This window comes from Callionymus lyra, chromosome 17 (assembly GCF_982586985.1).
Source record: "Callionymus lyra chromosome 17, fCalLyr1.hap1.1, whole genome shotgun sequence".
NCBI classification, from domain to species: domain Eukaryota; kingdom Metazoa; phylum Chordata; class Actinopteri; order Syngnathiformes; family Callionymidae; genus Callionymus; species Callionymus lyra.
The window spans coordinates 13,123,651-13,136,721 of record NC_141834.1 but is presented as its reverse complement, the minus strand read 5'-3'; the positions used below and the strand labels follow the sequence as shown (position 1 = coordinate 13,136,721).

At 35.9% G+C, this 13,071-nt stretch overlaps 2 protein-coding genes and 1 long non-coding RNA gene across 3 annotated transcripts; all 3 read right to left on the bottom strand.

Moving 5' to 3' along the window:
• Positions 1 to 1,161: 1,161 nt before the first annotated feature.
• On the bottom strand, positions 1,162 to 1,701 carry LOC148062547 (uncharacterized). Its single transcript, XR_015709193.1, has 3 exons — positions 1,566 to 1,701; positions 1,360 to 1,490; positions 1,162 to 1,295 (listed from the first exon to the last, which is right to left on the bottom strand). It is a non-coding gene; the product is annotated as an uncharacterized LOC148062547 (long non-coding RNA).
• Positions 1,702 to 7,438: 5,737 nt separating this feature from the next.
• On the bottom strand, positions 7,439 to 8,298 carry LOC148062546 (protein S100-A1-like). Its single transcript, XM_087779115.1, has 3 exons — positions 7,874 to 8,298; positions 7,658 to 7,812; positions 7,439 to 7,591 (listed from the first exon to the last, which is right to left on the bottom strand). Exons 2-3 carry the CDS (start codon positions 7,799 to 7,801, stop codon positions 7,439 to 7,441), a joined length of 297 nt encoding a protein of 98 aa, XP_087635241.1. The 5' UTR covers positions 7,802 to 7,812; positions 7,874 to 8,298.
• A 1,631-nt stretch (positions 8,299 to 9,929) lies between these two features.
• Positions 9,930 to 12,620, bottom strand: LOC148062545 (protein S100-A6-like). Its single transcript, XM_087812772.1, has 3 exons — positions 12,469 to 12,620; positions 12,183 to 12,346; positions 9,930 to 10,377 (listed from the first exon to the last, which is right to left on the bottom strand). Exons 2-3 carry the CDS (start codon positions 12,321 to 12,323, stop codon positions 10,201 to 10,203), a joined length of 318 nt encoding a protein of 105 aa, XP_087668898.1. The 5' UTR covers positions 12,324 to 12,346; positions 12,469 to 12,620; the 3' UTR covers positions 9,930 to 10,200.
• Positions 12,621 to 13,071: the final 451 nt, after the last annotated feature.

Sequence of the window (13,071 nt, the reverse complement as noted above, 5' to 3'; positions counted from 1 at the left end):
TTTATTTCATAACATTCACCGTTTTCCTGTCTTAAAATATGCCCTGTTTTTTTTTAAGATATATAAACTCTTTTAAATGTAGTTTTGTGTGTACTTATAACAGACCCGATCAAAGGATGACCAAAAAGATAACATAAAAAAAAATAATTATATATATTCCAAACATGTATTTAAATTATCTGAGAAGAACAAAAATCCCCTGAAAACTTAAAAAATAAACCTACGAATTCCCGTTTTTTCTATATAGTTTTTCAATTCGCCAATTAATTTTCGACATTTATATATGTACACGTGACAATTTGTTGTGTATATATCTGTGTGTATATTTATTTTGAAGGACAATACTTCTGACTTCCAGAAGGTGGGGCTGTTGCATCATGAGCGAACTTAACATTTTACAAACTAATTTGCATATCGATCTAAAATATTATCAAATTTCTGCAGCTTCCACATGACTAACTGGCGTGTTGTGTGTTGGGAACAGCAGCGAGACTAAAAGTCAAGTAAAGTTAGGTAAAGCAAAGGTTATTGTATTTGTTCTAAGTGTGTACACAGAACTACACCCTAGAATACATCATCCACCACATCCGTGCTTCAGATGCACGAGTCCCCATTAAATGATCCTATGCAAAGAAAAAAACTAAAAGAAATAAATACAAATCAGAGAATTTTAAAATATGAAAATATAAGTCAAATTAAAAAAAGTCTTGTGATGTTTACTCAAGGTTTGACTGTTGACTCTTTTTTTTTAATGAAATACTTTAAACAAACACATCACGTTTTGGAGAATGGTTAAATAAACAAAAGATAAAAGAAAAGAAAGAAAAGATTACAGGAATTGATACGAAACCTATATTGGATATAGAAACGCAAATATTACGTCTAGTGACAAGAGTGCGATTGATTTTTGGAATATACAGTATATATGATATCAGATTGTTTAAATAATATAAAGATTAATTCTACATGATTTCATTAACATTTTTTTTTTTTAATGAAAGGAATATATCAAAACAAACCGTAAATAAACAATTGTTATGGAAGAACTAATGCTTTACAGCCACATTTTTGTGTAATGAAACCACTTCCTGTGGAGTCTGTGAGTCATTCTCAAGCTGCTGTCTGTGTACAAAAAAAAAACAAAAAACAAGAACACCACTCTTGTGTTTGCCATCCAACTTTTATTTAAAGGTGAACCCAACAACACTTGCGATGAAGGATGCAAACTCCAGGATATCGATGGCGCCGCTGTCGTCGCGGTCCAGCTGCTGGAACAGATTCGCAGGCAGGTTTGGCTGCAAACAAACAAAGAGCATCAGCGATGACTCACTTTCTTTTTCATTCACCAAAATCACTCACCATCTCTTTGCGCATCATCTCAGCGAACTCCATTCTGCTGATCATTCCATCGGATCCCGCGTAATGTCGGAAGAGATCGTGTTCCTTTTTGACCAAGTTGTACACTAAATCCTTTTCCTGATTCATTGTGGCTGCAAGAAAGTGAGCAGAAAGAAATCGTGAGGAATAAGAAGTCAAACGATTCACGACAAAAAGTGTTCACTCACTGCGGTTCGAGGTCGACGTCTGGATGTTGAACTTGAAGAAAAGTGAGATGCCGAGTGAAGACAGGGTGGGTTTTTAAGGTTCTCCGAGTCCCCTCCCCACTTCCCCTATTGGTCGGACTGGCTTCGGATGCAGAAAAAGTGTGATGAAACATTTTTTGATTGGGACTTTTTCTCAAACACTGTGATTGTGGGAGATAAGGTCGAGTGAAGATGCCGTTTTTTCGAGAGACCACAACAAAGAGTTTTTTTCTGGTGCTATGATGTCACTTTTGGCTCCAGTTATGTAACTCCAGACAAGTTAGGAGAGTTCCTAGTTTCATTTCTTCTTCGATGAACATTAAAAACCATCGTCCAGTCGTAGAATATATTCGCAGCTAAAGACTGAATTCAATGAACAGAACACGGGACTCGTTGGTCGTGTGAGTCATAGTTGGTGACTGGACTGAGCCACACCCTGGATGGGTTTTTTTTTTTTTAATGTGACATTTTGGTGCTGGAGCTCTCTTCACACACACAGCCATGTCACTCCAAAACAAACAACGTTATCAAACAGCTTTTAATGATCACACGGTACTGACTGGTTTGGATCTAGTGTAGTCAACCATGTGAGATCCAACCTTTTGTTAAGCTTCAGAAAAAACAAGACCTGCATCAGCCACTTCTTTGGAAAACGTTTTTTTTTTTTCCAACGACACGTCTATGATGTAAGACGTGAAATATTTACCTCCTCAGGCGAAATAATATTGTACTTTTTCTTTGGACTCAAGTATCATCTTTCAAAGAGCGGATCAGCTCATCCCGAACTCACTCATTTCAAAACATTTAAGGAATAATTACCTCAGTTGTTATTTAATTTAGACGGCAAATACAATTTAAAAAAAAAAGTACTCTGGATGGTATGTATACACACACATACATCTATAATTATTACCAGACCCAAACCAGAACCGGAACATGGTTATAGTATATTTTTGTGGTGTTGACACTAACATTATCAACTATAATAAAAATATATATAATACAAATCAAATATGTTGAATAAAATTCGATAAAATAATATATAAAACAGTACATAAAATACAACTACCTTTTACATAAAATTCAATATATTAATTGTTCATGATCGATTACATGTGTATATTTTTTAGGGGGACTATCAGGACATGGCAACCAATGATGATAATAGGCTAACCTGGCAACATCATTTTTAAAGAATGCCCCATTAAAAGAAAAATATTCGCATTTCCTTCCCATGGTGGATATAGAATTATTTTTTTTCATGTGAAGAGAAAACTGTCGACACCGGTTATCCTACTTCTGACACCAACCGTATAAAGTGCTGATAGAAATCCCCCCCCATCGACAAAATGACCACAAAGGCATCTTGGGAAACCACTTTGTTGACTAAAAACAACTTAAAACGACTTTTAGTTGTAAAGTAAAGTAAAAAACAACATTCCCTGTGAAGGTCTTCTTTGACGAGCTCAGCTAAACGTATATTTTGTAAAAACAATTCAGATTCAAATTTCATTCCCTTGTTTGATGTTGTGTCTCCTTTATTTTTTAAAGCTCTAACCTGCACAACCTGCTTCAGGAAACCTATAAAAAAAATTCTTCTCTTTCTCATGTCTACACACAAGACCCTGTAATTATCAGACTAACTAAAATGGATGGTATGTGAGTTTCACGCACGTGATGACAGGTTTATATTGTGTTTGCTGTATATACTCATTTGCATTCTGTTTTTTTTAAAGACGAGTTATCTTTATTGCCATTGTCAGTGGAAGGTTCCAACAATTGCTTTTGTGCAACTTTAAACATGTAAAATAAAACCTCAAACCTAATTAAAAATACAGTTTTTACGTTTAAGATGACTGATCCTGGATCAGTATATAAATAGAAAATTCTGTTATCTTCAATGTAAAACGTAGAAACTGTGTTTTTAATTTACATTTAGGATTTTATTTTTCATGTTTAATGTCGCACCGAAGCAATTGTCGGAACCTTCCACTAATCAAGGCGATTCAAATAATTATATTTCTGAAAATATGTATAAAATGTGTTGAAAAATGCTGTATTTACAAAATAAAAACCTTGCAAAAAGGGAACAGATCAGAGATAATTTATGAGGAATATGAGGACATTTTCAAGTGGTTCCCCACTTGCACGAGAAGGGTGTCACTTTACAACTAAACCACAATTTTTGGTAGTCATAGCTCCGCCCCTTTTCTGTTCATTTTTGTGTCCTTTGTTCTGTTGTTTGTTAAAGGCACGGAATCTTTAGATCCTTCAACAGAATATGTTGTTCAGCTGCATTTTTTGGGGTTTTCTGTAAACATAATGGTCTAAAAAAAATGAACACTTACTGGGGGGAGGGGGTGGAATTTTTTTAGCACTTTTTGTGGCCACAAATGTCAATTAAAACTTACAGGGTGATTTCTGGATGCGTTAAAAAATTCCTCTTATAGATAAAAAAAAACAAGTGACATATGTTTGGTGCCCATCGGAGTTGTATTTAACGAGTTATTACAAATATATTGATCTAATATTACGTGAAAATATAGATTTACAATATTTCATGGAGAATTTGAAAAAGTCAGGCATATAGTAACATGATATGGAAGTTTTATTTAAGTGAAATACACGTGGTGCTCATCGTAGTTGTAACTATTGAGTTATTACAAAATGTTTATGGAATATTGCATTTATAATTATCCTTGGAAAAACATTAACTAAAATGATATCATAGTAACGTTACTAATTACTGATATAAGTTTGAAACATTTTCGTCTTATATTATTCTTATAATTTTTCAATATTACATTTTTGTCATTGAAAATAATTGGCAGACGGTCCCTTACGTGATGTCGCGGCTCTGGAGGTTCTTTGACCCCTTCTTTTTTTTTGCATTATATTTAAGAGCAAAGATAAAATCAATCCAATTTAACTTGTAGAAAATGTATCAGTAAACTGACCAAATAACTAAACACCCATGTGTACACGTGTAGGAAAACGTGTCACTACATGATCAGGAGCTTGTAATCCATACGTTTGTTTCTTCTCGTCTGGAATATTGTAACAGTTTATTTTCATGTCTTAACAAGAAGGATCTGTCTCGCCTGCAGTAGATACAAAACTCTGCAGCGAGAATTCTGACCCGCTCTAGTAGAAGAACTCACATTTCTCCGATCCTTAAAACTCTTCACTGGCTTCCAGTTTCTTTCAGGATCAACTTTAAAATTCTTGTTCTTACTTTTAGATCTATTGATGGTCATCAGTGATCTGATCCATCCTTACACCCCAGCTCGGGCTCTGAGGTCTGTGGATCAGAATCTACTGATGGATCCTGAACACGCTTCCGGACCAGAGGAGAAAAATCTTCCTCTGTGTTTGATGGATCTACTGGATCCTTCAAGAAACATCTCAAGACACTTTTATTCGTGCAGGCTTTTCCTTGATTCTCCGAGACTCCTGTGTTTGTCTCGGTGTTATCTTGACCTTTTAAGTATATATTTTATTGGGTATAAATGACTTACTTACCTACTCAGTCTTAGAGGAAAACGAATGAACTTGTTGAGGTTTAAGCAGGAAACAAAAAAAAAAGATTAATATCAAATTTGTGCAACAAGTTAATCTTGATCAGTCTTGAAGAGAGAAAACCCTCTGAGACACCACGTGTGTGTCAACAAATGTTGCTCAACAACTTCTAAGTATGGGTTGTCATGTCAGCAATACTTTGTTGTGCCACTAGATGACGACAGAGAACAGCTTTTTTGTTGTTGTAAAGAGCCACGCCTAACTAAACCCTCCATTCAAAAGAGAAACACGAATGAAGTGAATTAAAACACTTGTTTTATGGCAAAAAGACTAAAAATATTTACAAATTTCAACAGACATTTAGTGGAAAACCCTCACAGAAAACTTTTTTGTTTGTAATGTGTACGTTGGAGAAGAGAGAAGACCCACCAGTGGACGGACTAGTCTACACATGCGCAAATAATAATAAAAAGTCAGTCTGCAATATTTACTACCCCTACGGTAGCTCCAGGGGGTCAATAAAAACGCAAACGCTACAAACCCCCCGTTAAAGAAAAAGGAAATGCAATTGTTTTTTAATAAATAAAAGAAGCAAAAGACACGATATGGTGAATTTGAGTTTATTGTTAAAAGGTCCAAAAGTGAAACTAGAAATACCAAATATTTGCATTTTACACAAGATATTTTTGACCGGCCTAGAAGAACCAGTTCTGCCAGTTCAAGGGATTAAAGCTAAGATTATAGGATCATCATTACGTGAAAGAAACAGATACATTTTAGTTGGATTTAAGGTGAATATACAAGAGTGTGATCTTCATTTTATTTAGCAAATCAACGAAGAGTCTCAAAGTGTGTAGTCTGTGAGTAAAAATGTAAACTACTCTTAAAGATATTGACCGATAATGCTAATTAAATAACTTATTTAGGATTGTTAAATGTTGTGTTGCAAATCTTTTACAAATCTTTATTGTAAGAAGTGCATCACCACAAAGTTACTTAATCATTTAGATATAAACCCAGAAGTTATTTCTCTGTATTTAAAAAAAGAAGTCTATGTTTGCTCACATATTTCTAAAATCTCATATTTTAGTAATATTTCTTGTGTCTTGTCAAAGAAAATCCATTCAATCATCAGCTGGTCCCTTATTTTGAACCATAACGGTTTTTGATTAAATGTTATTTATTTCCGTTTTTTAAAAGTTTATAGCTACATATTATTTATTAATAGCTGCAGTACAGGTAAATATAAGTCAGTGCTGGAAGTCAATCGCCCTTTCATGTTGAGCCATCTGTCAATCACAACAGTGAGGCGTGACCTTTGTTCAGAGGGTGGAACTCACGTCCGTCATCTCTTTTGTAGATTGAATTAGTTCAACCTCCAAACACTTCTGTAACACGTCTCGGACGCAGACATGTTAAAAAAAACATTTATTTGTTCAAAATAGGGGAAACAAAGCACACGGACCTGACGACAGATCGAAGAAATAGAAATAGAAATAGAAATAGAGGGTCATTGACTGAATCGCCTCATAAAACCCCTTTCCCCGTCAATCTTGAGCGTGTTGTTGGTAATCGTCTACGATGGCATACATTTTTTGGTCTCAATGAATTAGGGCTGATATTTAGGGAATGTACAATATTATTATTTACAGCGTTTATTTTTGTGTTTCCCTGCAAAATATACAATAAAACCCTGCCCGGTGCCACAAAAAACAAAAATCGATACCGAGCCCTTATTGTTTTTTATTTACAATTAACATACAAATATTCACTGTTTGTTAATTTTTTGTCCTGCATTTAAACTTCCTTGCCCATAAATCAATGAACCCCTTGCGATGACTGAGGATGAGAGGATACATTGGACTCCTTGTATGTTTTACATTTCAATGAGTGTGTTTATAATTAAAATAATTCTACTTTTATTTATTTTTAATCTATAGTTAACATGCAAATATTCAGTGCATTTCCTGGCAATGACTGAGAACGAGAGGATACAGTTGACTCCAACAGATTTTAAAGCTGATTTTTTTGACATATTTTGGTTTTAAAAATAATTTAAAAAGCAGTTACGACTTCGTCAAGAGTCATGTGGTCTGTAAATTCTGCAACACCAGAGTCTAGTACTCGACAATACTACACATATATCACTGTTACTACAGTATCACGATATATTGTATCGGTACCCCTGTAATTGTTTCGCCAGATTGTTACCAACACACACCGCCGATGCCATTGTTCAATCTAACCAGACAACAACACACTGAGAACAAAAACACACAATTTTTCCAAATAACATGTTTTATTGAGTTTCCGACGTAAAAAAGAAACACAGTCAGCTACTCTTGATGGCTAGTCTTGACCTTATCGCGGAAGACAACTCGGCCCAACATCCCGAGAGCGATGAAGAACTCCTTGAAGGAAACCTGACCATCGTTGCTCTCGTCCACAGTGGCCATCACGTCCCTCATGAAGTCTCCACCGATTACTGCCTAAAAAAATCAAAACAAGAGCGAGTGAGTAAGTTGTCGTGGAGCCAGAGTCTGACGGACAAATACCTTAATCCACTCGGACTGGACCTCCTTCTCCAGCAGCTGCCTCAGCTCCTCGGAGTCCAGCAGGAACTTCTTCCCCTCGTTGTCGGAGTAATCGATGAAAATGTCCACGATGGTGGAGAGAGCCTCTTCCAGACGGTTGGCCATTATTTTTTTTTCTGAGGGAAGCATCGGCGTCAGTTTTCTGATGTTAAAAATGAACGGTTGGTCATCACTCACCTCAGGGTGGAGCTCAGAGATCACCTCCGTGTGCAGCAGAGTCAGGATGAAGTCCTGCTCTGGAGGAAAACTCCCTTTTAAAAGGTGTCCAGAAGTTAACGATCAGGTTCTTGAGCATGTTTGTCACAGCTGTGGAATTCAGCTTGAGGGTCAGTTCAACGCTTTATTTCAAACTTAAAGAGAGGAAAACAGGTTTCCTTAAAATTGAGAATTCTTCGTTTTGATGTTATCTCACAGGAGTCTCTGCGTTAAAGAAACATGAGTGTTAACTCTCAATTTAACCAGTTCTGATACTAGTATGACTGCTTTATTTGTCACTACTATAGCTGTTATAATCGTTAGTACTACTTTTGATTCTACAACTTATTCTTTTGCTAGTACTACTACTACAAGACTCTTCTCCTACCACTACTTTTACTACAGTTTTCACTATGTTGTTAGTACTATTATTGATTCTTCTACCTCTACTACTACTAAGGTAAGGTAAGGTAAACTACTGTCTTAAGACGTTTTTATTTGTTCAGGCTTTTCCTTGATTTTCTGGAACTCCTGTTGTGTTCTCAGTTTTATCTTGACCTTTAAAGTATATATTTTTATTCAATATTGTTTTTATTGTTTAAGCGCTTTGTGACCCTGGTCTGGAATAGCGCTATATAAATAAAAATAATTTACTTACTTACTTACTTACTACAATTTCAATTACTTTTGTTATTTTTCTTCTGATTATTATTTTACCACCACCACTACTACTACGTTTGTTTCAACTTATTGTGTTAGTATTACTACAACTACTGCTTTTTATTTTGTTGCAACTCCTTTTTTTTATAGTACTATTACCACTATCGCTATGACCACTACGACTTTTGTCTATCTATCTATCTATCTATCTATCTATCTATCTATCTATCTATCTATCTATCTATCTATCTATCTATATCTTACTGTATGACTACAGCTACTTTATGATTACTACTGCAACCTATTTCGCTGTGACAAATTGTACTACTACTATGACTACTAGGTACTATAGGTTTGTAGACGAGCATTGATCCAACCTTAATGCTACATTCCAAACCAAATCCAAATCTTCTATCACGCTATGGACGGTTTTATATCAGGGTAACGATATACCATGATAGAGATTTTCAGATTATAACTTGAAAACATGCAGTTAACATACATCAGAATACTTTTTCTTTCCCTTAATTTTGGAACTATGTTGTCATGATTTTTAAATTTCAGTACTGGATACCAATGCTAGTACATTTTTTGGTTATTTGTATTTACCTTCAAAAAGGTGTTAATGGTCAGTTTCTTCTGCTTTTCCACAGACTTTTTGTAAGAGATCGTTAAACCGACCCTAAAGCTGAATTACAAACTAGCCGATCTGTTGTCTCTGGCGATAAGGTTCGCAAACATTTCTCTGTTGTGTTACAAAATATCTAATCTAATAATATAGCAATGATCGCACTCAACGTCGACAGGAAGCGAGTTTTAGAATTCTTTATACTTCATAAATGCTTCCTAACAAGATGTCACTCACAGCGTCATTTTGGCCATAAAAATCAAGTCAATCGACCATTTCGTTAAACCGCAATCGGGACGAGAAGAACAACATTTATTGCGCGGTGGTGTTGGTCCCTGGTTACGTACGGTTACTTTGGACCCGGGGCCATTACCGGCAGGACCGATTAGCAACTGTTAGCCGCCGTGGAAGTTCAGCGTAAGGAGAAGATTAAGCTAGTTAGCGAGATGCAACCTGTTGGAATGAACGCGTTTCCTGCATGGTGTTTTCAACCATAGTCCGAAAACTCAATGAGTTCAATTCATTAGCGAATTATTTACCTCACATACACTGTATACCTCTTTCTTTCTCTTTATTTCAATCCAATAAGATTGTAAGGTCAGTTTGTTTCTCACAGTTTGGAACAAAAAAAAAAAAATTGTGTTACGTTTCTTGGTCCCTGAAAAATTTTCAAGGGTGTATCTACTCCGGAAAAAACCATGACACTATACGTCTCGCTGTTCCATAGCAACACAAGCAATCAATTGGCCACATGTTCAAAATACAACTTTATTAATACAATGTTGTCACAGCAGGACATTCGTAGCGCCCCAACACAGCAACGTACCAAGAAGCTTGTTGAGCTTCAAAATGGTCTTGAAGAAACCTCAGCTAAGATTTAACTCGCACGGCAATCCCAAATCAACTACAAGGTCTTACTAAAAAATGTACCCACCATCCCTCCTGAAAACCGGAAAGTCTATTGAAACCCTTTTTTTCATCCAGACCGACTCATACAAAAGTATGTGGAGGAGCTCGAGTGTCACTCTTTCTCCTCCACCTTCTTGCATTTCTTGCCTTCCTTGCCGGTCTTCTTCTGGTAGTAACATTTGGACATCAAGCACACGGCTCGGCAGAACTCTCGGAAGTTGATCTGACCGTCGTGGTTCTTGTCCATCTCGTTCATCGCCTCCTCCACGTCCTGGATGTCGATCTTGCCCTGAAAAGAAAATATTGTTTAAGCTCTTCTTAACCCTTGTGTTATCTCAGGGTCACGGTGACCCAAAGGCCAAAACAATTACAAACTGTTGTCAAATTCCTGTAACAGATTTTTCTGTAAATTTGTTTCAGGGAATCGTCATTTTAATTCAGGAAATTGTAAATCACAGATTTTTATAAATGCGTTTCTGAGTTTTGCAAATATGTTTAAGTGTTTTTAAATGTGTTTCAGAGTTTGTAAATATGTTTCAGAGTTTGTAAATGTGTTTTAGAGTTTGTAAATGTGTTTCAGAGTTTGTAAATGTGTATCAGAGTTTTTAAATGTGTTTCAGAGTTTTGCAAATATGTTTCAGAGTTTGTAAATGTGTTTTAGAGTTTGTAAATGTGTTTCAGAGTTTGTAAATGTGTTTCAGAGTTTTTAAATGTGTTTCAGAGTTTTGCAAATATGTTTCAGAGTTTGTAAATGTGTTTCGGAGTTTTGTGAATGAATTTAAGAGTTTGTAAATGTGTTTCACAGTTTTAAAATGTGTTTCAGAGTTTTGTAAATGTGTTAGAGTTTGCAAATGTGTTTCACAGTTTTTTAATGTGTTTAAAGTTTGTACATGTGTTTCAGAGTTTGTACATGTGTTTCAGAGTTTGTAAATGTGTTCCAGAGTTTGTAAATGTGTTTCAAAGTTTGTAAATGTGTTTCAGAGTTTGTACATGTGTTTCAGAGTTTGTACATGTGTTTCAGAGTTTGTAAATGTGTTCCAGAGTTTGTAAATGTGTTTCAGAGTTTGTACATGTGTTTCAGAGTTTGTAAATGTGTTTCAGAGTTTGTACATGTGTTTCAGAGTTTGTAAATGTGTTCCAGAGTTTGTAAATGTGTTTCAGAGTTTGTAAATGTGTTTCAGGGTTTGTAAACGTGTTCCAGAGTTTGTAAATGTGTTCCAGAGTTTGTAAATGTGTTTCAAAGTTTGTACATGTGTTTCAGAGTTTGTACATGTGTTCCAGAGTTTGTAAATGTGTTTCAGAGTTTGTACATGTGTTTCAGAGTTTGTACATGTGTTTCAGAGTTTGTACATGTGTTCCAGAGTTTGTAAATGTGTTTCAGAGTTTGCAAATGTGTTTCAGAGTTTGTACATGTGTTTCAGAGTTTGTACATGTTTTTCAGAGTTTGTACATGTGTTTCAGAGTTTGTAAATGTGTTTCAGAGTTTGCAAATGTGTTTCAGAGTTTGTACATGTGTTTCAGAGTTTGTACATGTGTTTCAGAGTTTGTAAATGTGTTTCAGAGTTTGTAAATGTGTTTCAGAGTTTGTAAATGTGTTTCAGAGTTTGTAAATGTGTTTCAGAGTTTGTACATGTGTTTCAGAGTTTGTAAATGTGTTTCAGAGTTTGTAAATGTGTTTCAGAGTTTGTAAATGTGTTCCAGAGTTTGTAAATGTGTTTCAGAGTTTGTAAATGTGTTTCAGAGTTTGTAAATGTGTTTCAGAGTTTGTAAATGTGTTTCAGAGTTTGTACATGTGTTTCAGAGTTTGTAAATGTGTTTCAGAGTTTGTAAATGTGTTTCAGAGTTTGTAAATGTGTTCCAGAGTTTGTAAATGTGTTCCAGACTTTTGTAAATGTCTTTCAAAGTTTGTAAATTTGTATCAGAGTTTTGTACAGGGGTTTCAGAGTTTGCAAATGTTTAGTTTATTTATTTAAAAAGGACAAATGTGCAGTTACATTAAAAAGATGGCTGCACCAGATGTAGCACGATGCTAGTTTCCATCTGTAGTCCTTTACAAGGAAATTATAATTTGGCACTTCTCGGCCACCATAGTACCTGAAGCTCTGGGCTCTGAATCTCTTTCTCGAACAACTTCTTCAGCTCTTCTTTATCCAGCTGGCACTTCTTGCCCTCCTCGCCCGAGTACTCGATGAAAATGTCCGCCAGGCTGGTGATGATTTGATCCAGACGAGCCATTTTTTCTGCAGAATGTTTGGTTGCTACGGAAAGACAACAGTGTTACGTAATCACAGGCTGCTCGGCTACATTAGCGACTTTTTAGCTAAAACTCGAACTTATTTAAGTAGCAACACATCTCAGTTCGGATCTCTTCAGGACTCACCTCAGGATCCGGTTTGATTCGTCTCCTGTGAGGTCGGAATGTCTGAGTCTCTGGAGGAACTTTCCTTTATAAAGGCACCAGCCTGTGACTCACGGTCTCCCCGAGTGAGTCAGGTTTTGAATTATTGGGCAGGCTTGACCCGGACAGGCTGTTCTGAGAGTGTGTGGAGGATCAAGTTCACAGTGAAAGTGCCCAAATTATTTAAACCTCCTTTTGTTACCGGATTCGAAGAGGATGAGAATCGACAAGGGATACCTCAAACACCTTTTTACGTCATATTTGTAAATCATGATAAAGTGAAGTTTTACAAACGTTTAAATACTTTCATCAGTTTAAAAATGTCTCTGTGTGTGAGTTTGTGCGTCGCTATACATGATTTTTGAATGTGTGTGTGTGACGTTAAGGAAGTGTGTGACTACAGGTGTGTGTCTAAAAAAAAGGATGTGTTCCAGCATGCCTTTATGAATGTGCGTCTAAAAGTGTGTCTGTGTCTTCAAGTGTGTGTGTGTTCATGTGTACCTGTGTTAATAAGTGAGAGTATTTCTATGAGTGTGTGGGAACTGTATGTTTGTGTTTGTGTCTGTCATGTGTGTGTCTGCTTAT